The 8,479-nt window shown below is 38.9% G+C and overlaps 1 protein-coding gene across 1 annotated transcript in view; it reads left to right on the top strand.

Annotated features, from left to right (window-relative positions):
- The first annotated feature begins 6,675 nt into the window (after positions 1-6,675).
- The window catches only part of LOC140242970 (leucine-rich repeat serine/threonine-protein kinase 1-like), an 89,501-nt gene continuing 87,697 nt past the window's right edge, over positions 6,676-8,479 (top strand). The window contains exon 1 of the mRNA XM_072322713.1: positions 6,676-7,095. Within this exon, the coding sequence (XP_072178814.1) occupies positions 6,676-7,095 (420 nt within the window). The remainder of the gene's footprint in view (positions 7,096-8,479) is intronic.

Genomic DNA, 8,479 nt, shown 5'->3' with positions numbered 1-8,479 from the left:
TTTTCTTCTTCACAGAGAAATATTAAAAGTGCGACACTTTTCATTTAAATCAATTGATGATGAAGATCATTAGGAGTAAAATAAAGAAAAGAAGGAGAAATATATCACAATAGATTTCATACATATATATGTATATTTATGAGTTGATACATGTTTTTTTCCCCATGACCTGGAAGATATTTTGATATTTTTTTCAAGCACAAAAATATCCATGTTTTGTGTAGTACTACAAGGTATTATGGGTGGAGCACTCTATGTAGATAAAAACTTTCCTGTTCATTAAAAAACAAACAAACGAACAAAAAAGCCCTTAGTCATCACCATGTCAATATACAGCTGTATTTATACTTGGAACTTTGATTTTGTTTAATTCGTTGTTGTAGTTGCCTGGACTGGTACATTGCAGCAGTATAATAACCTGTTAAATAAATTAGTTCTCTGTAAACCCCACGGCAAAGTATGTGTAACGTCAGTTACGTAACGTCAGTTACTGACATGTTTACCTTTAAGTTTTCATAGAACACAAAGAAAATGGACTACTGTTTCATTTCATTGTGTATTTATAACTGATGAACCAAGGTATGACTCCATATCAACCAAATCATTCTGAATGGTCAGAATTATGAAATATCACATAGCTATTATCAATCATGATTTTGCATGTGTAAACCCTATGGCAAATGTAAGGGTAACGTCAGTTACGTAACGTCAGTTACCATCATGCCTTCACTAAAATTGGCATGGTGGTAAAAGGAGACAACTAAAGTGCACATTATTTTGCACACCAGTTCCTAAGAACCTAGGTGTATTGCCATATTAAACACATAAAGGCTAAAAGTCAGGGACATGAGATATTTCCATTTACATCTACACCATAATTTCCCATGTCCTTTTTCCGTAACGTCAGTTACCGACACATTTTCACTTGCTATGTGATAAGAAATGCAGTTTGAGAGAAAAACTTTCCACCTATTTCTTCACTCTCATGAACTTATTCATCAATGCTAATTGCAAGCCCAAGGTGCTTTCATTCACAAAACTACAAGGTAAACAATTTAATGAAAATCCTTACGTGTAACGTCAGTTACCGTGGAATTGCCCATTTGCAGATGAAATAAATACCCAGCATTACTGTTTCAAAATAGTTCTAAAATGTGAGGTAGGGATAGAAATGACCAATGTGAAAATTTCAAGTAGTATAATCAATGTTAAATACTATTAAATAATAGCATACAATATATGAACAATGGTTATAATAAAAATGTTTCCAGACTAAACCGTCTACAGTTATGGTTTATTGAGAAAAGCAGTGATATCTCCTTATATTTTATGTTCTATTGCAAAATTCTTGTATGGTAGGATGTTTTGTGATAAACTGACCTACACATATGCATCAAATGTGATATCTTGAACATTTTAAAATCACTGCTCCCAACGGTAAAGTGGACCTTTATTGCTGATAGAATGACTAGTTTTTAATGATAATAATAATAAAGGACATTCATATTGCGCAGCTACTATAACAATATACTCTACTGCTCATTACAAAGTAATTAACCTGCAGAAGAAGACTGAGGGATAATCTTATTGATTAATTTAAATTTTCATTGATTGATTGTAAACAAATTCCCCCCCCCTACAAAAAAAAAAAAAAAAAATTATGAAATGGTGATCTGGATCCTGATGAAATATTTGGCAGAGAGCAATTGGATGATTGACCTAACATGCCCAGCAACCATAAGTTTTTACCATCGACATGCATAGTAATGACCACTCATGGATATGCATGTGAATCTAGCTTGCTGTAATCACACTCAGTGATGTCACAATTGCATACTTTAGCAATGTGCACTCAGATACAAGCTTGCACTCAATCACATATTTACTGTAAACAAGCTTATGTTCAGCACCAGTGTGCTTGTATTTCTTTTGACACCTTGGCGTTCTCAAAAGCAAGTTCAACATGTACGTAGCTATTTGGTATCCTTACCCATAGAGATGAATAGAAAATAGTTCATAGAACTGTTTTATAAAACAAATAATGCACACATTTAAATTCATTACGTCAGTGGAGATGCAGCTCAATCTAGGGTATTCACAGTGTTGTGCAACATACACTCAACTGTGCCTCGTGCATGTTACACCATGGTAATTACCCTCGAGTTCACTGCATCTCCACTATAAATGCCCTCTCACTTGTACATTAAATAATATTTAACTGCACATTTTCCCATTGGTCTTTCACGGATCTTCCTTTATGGTGTGATTCAGTTTAGATATTGTAGTTTGTAATGTACTCCAGAATGTCAAAAGCAATATTTTTTTTTCTGTTCCCAATATATATGAAATAACCAAAACTTTGATGGACTTCGTAACAGATAAAACAGTCAGGTGTTTATGGCATGATATATTAATTTCTTCATATTTGCAGATACTGTGTATTATTAGCTAAATGTATTTCATATAATAAGTGGAGGGAAGACTGGCTCCAACTGAATAAAATTAAACAGACAGTTAAAGTAAACAGTAAACAGACAAATGATGTTTAAATTGCAATTTACAGAGATTGATGTCTGTGCTATTTTGTAACTCCCCCCCTACCCCCCCCCCCCCCCCCCCCCGGCCAATGTCATTGATTAAGTCCTATTTTGGTCACAATTCCCTGTCAAGCATAGACCTTCCAACACATAGTCCACTATCCTATGTAGGGAAAAATAAAAATTCCCCCAATCCTCAACCAAAACCTACAGGAACAATTCAGTTGAACAGCGGACACTCATAACTTCACTTTGTTCAAAGCCTTTGCCTGCATGCAATACCTGCATCTTTGCAAGGAGTGCAGTGCCGAACCCATTGTTCGCACACTTATGGCACTATTTTGTTTACAGGGCTTAGTTGCGCAGAGAAGCTCTTTATTTACTTCTTCCTGTTATATTGGCAATGGAGCATAATCATTACCAGTATTCTGTTACAGGTGCCTTTGTTTTGATTTGTTTTGTTTTCGCTTTCTTTTTTGCTCAGGGGCCGCAATGCAAAGACCATGCATATTCTTGGTTTCTATACATGTGTATACAATATCTCTACGGTTAGATATATTGTATATACACGTGTATCCATTTGTGTAGATGTACATTGTGATTATCATCTTACATTAACTACCTTGTGCAATGTTGCTGGATATATCTATGATATATTCCTGCTTTAATAGAGTTGGTTGAACTGTGGGGAATATGTGAATTGAGGCTCAACTCATTTATCATGGTGCTAAATATGTCTCAGGGACATGGGGATATCCATTGTGTCTCAGTGACACACTACATTTGTGACCCGCTACAACAAAAGGATCCGAAAGTCGGGGAAGGACAATTTTCTGAAAATGGCATGACCTTATTCCCTTACTCTTCTACTTTATTTTCATATATAGCACAACTCATAAAAATACTCGGTTGCGGAGATAGTGATGATTTTATTAGCGCATGTCAAGTGGTTGAGGAAATCAGAGTTTGGAGAAAAACGCCTTCAAAGTTTTCCTTACGACGCAGTCATGATCAAAGGGAGGTGAGACAGTTTTCACCGCTGGACAATAGAAAGCATGCTCCTGGCGACCTCCGCAATGTTCATTCAAGCTTAGCACCAGTGGTTTATGCACGACCAATCAGTAATCAGGATGCCACGCACTGACCAATAAGATCACTCCCTCGTTGCTAGGGGCGGAGTCTAGCTGCGGCGCTAAATACAAATCTTCGGACACGTTTCTGTTACGTTGAAAGTCGGAAAATCATGGCCCAGAAAAACGCTGATTTCTTGCCTTTCCTGTGATCATTAAGCTTCAAAATTTTTGCAGATGATAGATAAAACATTAGATTACAAAATTATGCCAAAAACAGAAATCCAATTGTTTTGACCAATTTTGATGATGTGCCTTCAAACTCGATTTTCTCGGCTCAGCCGTCAGCGACTTTAGGATCCTTTTGTTGTAGCGGGTCACATTTACAAAATAGCTATAAAAAAACTTTATGGTTGAAAATACTGCTAATCACTGTATTTTTGAGAAGAAGTGGAATTCCATACTTGTCACTGTCATGCCCATCTTTGCTAGAGGTTTTTATTTTGCACATTTACTTCATTGTGTAGATGGTTAAAAGTCTTTATCTTCTCTGTAATGTGCATGAACAAACTTTCACCAAACTTGGCCGAGATCATTTTCAGGGATAGGTGGTTATGAAGTTCTTCGAAACACACAGTAAAGGGACCAAGGGTGTTGGGCACCAAGCTCAAATATGTGCTGATTTGTAAACATCACATCTACCTCTGGTAGAGCAGCGGCAACACTGAAGAGGCTACCTTGGGTAAATAAGGCCTATTTATTATTATTATTATTGTTATCATAAAAAGAGAGAGAAAGAAGAGAGTTACAGTGTATTGCAAAGTTTCAGCAGTGGTAAATTTGTCTAGAAGCTTAGATGAGATCAAGCACCTCCCTCCTCCTCCTTCTCTTCTTCCTCCTCCTCTTCTTCCACTTCCTCTTCCACCTCCTCCACCTCCTCCTCTTTTACCTCATCTTCTTTCTTCTCCTCCTCCTCCTCCTTCTCCTCTTCCACCTCCTCCTCTTCCTCCTCCTTCTCCTCTTCCACCTCCTCCTCCATCTCCTCCTCCTCTTCCTCCTCCTCCTCCTCCACCTCCTCTTCCTCCTCCTTCTCCTCTTCCACCTCCTCCTCCTCCTCCACCTCCTCTTCCACCACCTCCTCCTCCTCCTCCTTCTCCTCTTCCACCTCCTCCTCTTCCTCCTCCTCCTCCTCTTCCTCCTCCACCTCCTCCTCCTCCTCCTCCTCCTCCACCTCCTCCTCCTCCTCCTCCTCCTCCACCTCCTCTTCCACCACCTCCTCCTTCTCCTCCTCCTCTTCCACCACCTCCTCTTCCACCTCCTCCTCTTCCTCCTCCTCCTCCTCCTCCACCTCATCTTCCTCCTCCTTCTCCTCTTCCACCTCCTCCTCCTCCTCTCCCTCTTCCTTCCCTTCTTCCCTTTCTTCCTCTTCCTTCTCCTCTTCTTCCTCCCCCACCTCCTTTTTCTTCTTATTCCTCTTCCTCTTCCTCCTCTTCTTCCTCCTTCTCTCCTTCTTCCTCCTCTTTCTCCTTTCCTTCCTCCTCCTCCACCTCCTCTTCCACCTTCTCCCCATCCCGTCTCCCTGGTTTTGCAATTCAAAACATACATTACCAAAACTATCTTAGTATTGATTATTCAACTCTGAAGAGGGTCATGTGGTACGAGATATTGTTAATGGTTGCCCTTGGTTTATAAATATTTTGAGGTGTACTTGGTGAAGAGGTTTAGATATCTTGTTCTTTTCTTTGTTGAAATGAGAATATGAGTAGAATAAATAGTGATACCACTCTCTGGTATTGGTTCTGAATGGTTTTCAAGACTTAATTTAATTTTTTGTTTAACCCGTTGAAGATTAGTCTCGAGTATACTCAGGCAGGTGTCAATGGAAAATGTGTGTTATCATAAGTCAGCTTGTCCGCAATGGGTTAATATCACTCTTTGCCATAAAATATGTGTGTATATATATATATATATATATATATATATATATATATATATATATATATATATATACATATATATATATATATATATATATATATATATATATATATATATATATATATATATATATATATATATATATATATATATATATATATATACATATCTCTATATATAGAGAGATGTGTTTACCGGTATATATACCCAGACTGAATTGATGTATAACCGGTTTCAAAAGTTGCCTGATTGGCTGAAGAGTTCTTCCCATTGCCGTGTTATAGTTTCTGGTTTGGAAATGAACCACATGAGAGATATATACATGTATAAAATTGTATGAGAGACAATTTGCTGTTGTGAGTGTCAATAGTGCTGCATATACTTCACAATTTGTACTACCATGCCTCTGTAGATACCTAGGTAGTGAAACTTCTGCTGAGGTGAGGGATAAGTTTCCCACTCCTACTTTCTAGCCAGCGCTGGGTTCATGCGACGTGCCACATATGAAGACTGCTGAGTGTGGGCATTACGCAGACTTCTGGTCAAAAACCAATCCCGAGGATTGTATGGTTCTTCCATCAAACTAAGAAGAATTGGAAAGTGTGAACCCTACCATACACCGTGACGTTCATGTGTGTTTGCAACATCAGGAATATTTTTCCCCATCAATGATATGTGTATGGCAGGTGTTTGCTCATCTTGTTTACTGTAAAAGTGGAAAATTTTTGCAGTGTTGACATTTTTGTGCATTTTTCGCGCAACCCGGAACTAGCGCGAAAGCAAAATCATGCAAATATTTTAAATTTGCTTGCCTTATATTTTAGTGGTTGATATCTCAATTCTGCAGAGTTAAAGGTGCGTTAAACTCATCTTACTCTGCCTAGCGTGAAAATATCCACTTTTGCAGTATTGATATTTCATCTGGGTGATTTCGGAGTTTTTGAGTTTGTAAAACGCCAGCTTATGATAGGGACTACAGCACTTTTGCAGCCTTTTTGCACCAAACTGGGAGTAAGAAAAACTGTAATATGGGACATTTTGCTTATAAATATGTTTGTATTTGGTGTTTCTCTTTTTTACAGATAGGATGAGAATGGTCCAAGCATCCAGCAGCGGAAGACACTGCTGACATGGTGAGCACTTCCTCGCCCCAGCAGGCCGGGGCTCGGGCTGGGACCGGGGCCGGAAATGGAGCTAGGGCCCGTGGTAGCGGCAGCGGAGCGGGAATGATGACCATGCCGTCTCGTCCCACCCTGCGCCGCGCCCCCCACCGCTACGAGGGCTCGGCGGATGCCGATTTCCGGCCGGACTTCAAGGCCAAGCTCCTGCACCAGGCTGCCATCTACTCCAACGCCAGCCTCCTGCAGGACCTCCTGAGGGGATCCCAGCAGAAGTACATCAACGAGGCGGACTCCTACGGGAGGACGGCCCTCCACGCTGTCTGTGCAGCCGAGGTGCTGGAGAAGGAGGAGAGTGTGGAGTGTGTGCGGATCCTACTGGAGGCGGGAGCAGACCCCAATGTCGGTGCCAAAGAGATCTACAGCAAATATGTGAGTCAGGACTTTTCTTGTAGGGCGCCCTCATCTGTCATATTAAACATTACCCTCCTTTATTATGAGTCTTCCATGTTTTCATGGAACTTTCTACTGCATCAAGGGACATTCCAGAATGATTAAAAAACAACAACTCTATTGCTAACCCATCAGTTCCTGAAAAACATTTTTTTTTTTGATATCATATAAATGTGAATTTGATATTTATTGTTATTGTGTGATAAAGAGTGTTTTGATTAAAAAAAAAGTATTCTTTAAAGGGACTGCACAGTACTGGTTGAAGTGAGGATTCAGCTTGTAACGTTTTGCGAGATATTTAGAAAATACTCTATGAAATGTCAAAGAGCATACAATTCTTAGGGGAATCAAAAGTTTATTTGATCAAAATTGGATTTTAAATGACTGAGATATCTAACAACAAGGTAAGACAAAGAGATCCTAATTAAAGTTGTGGCCTGTCAGTATTAGGATCGCTTCTTTTTGATATCTCAGCCATTTCAAGGCCAACTTTCGTCAAATAAACATTGAATCCTTCTTGAAATCACATGCTCTTTCATATTTCATAAGAGGTTTCTCATTATCTCACCAAAAAAAAAAAATGTTATAAACTTGAATCCTCACCTCAACCAGTACTGTACAGTCCCTTTAATATCAATTTCATTTTATTATCCTTTATTTGTTATCCTTTTGACATCATCATTATTATAGTCGCTGAAGGCACATGGTACTGGTATGTAATGGGGATGCTTTTTTTCACCCAAAGAGTGTGTATTATCTTTATGGAGAGTCTTGAGTAATCTCACACTCTTCAATTGAAAACTGAGTATCTTCATATAATAGTCATCCACATTCAAGAGTTCATAAGTAGGTACTGCATGTGCAATAGCCATCTTACATGAAACTTGTCACCCAAGTGAAATATGTTGTATGCCTAGTTGGCATAGTCACTTAACCCGTTGAGGACGGGCTGATTTTACTATAACACGCATTTCCTATAGACACTTGCGCGAGTATGCTTGGGACTCGTCCTTAACGGGGTAAAATGAACACCTGGTTGCATAGGGCAATTTTTTTTAGAACAGTTAGTCACTGCACTGTTGAACTTTGGACATTGTAGAGGAAGTGTGTGAATGCAGAAAGCATTCCTGAATGATACCCAGTTGTATGTGACTTGGTTTATTATTGAATCTGTTTATGAACCAATACTACAGCTGCACAGGAATGTTTATTTTATTTCCTGTAAATGCTTACTTGTCAACTCTACTGATTTGGGCGATAGAGATTTTAGCGGGCTACCGATTTTAGCCGGCTACCGATTTGTTACTCGAATATACCAATTTTGTAGCAAACCTGCCATAGGATAAATTGACAGTCACAATTC

This window comes from Diadema setosum, chromosome 19, assembly GCF_964275005.1.
Source record: "Diadema setosum chromosome 19, eeDiaSeto1, whole genome shotgun sequence".
Lineage (NCBI taxonomy): Eukaryota > Metazoa > Echinodermata > Echinoidea > Diadematoida > Diadematidae > Diadema > Diadema setosum.
Note: the sequence above shows the minus strand (reverse complement) of the source record. Positions and strands in the feature narration are given on the sequence as shown.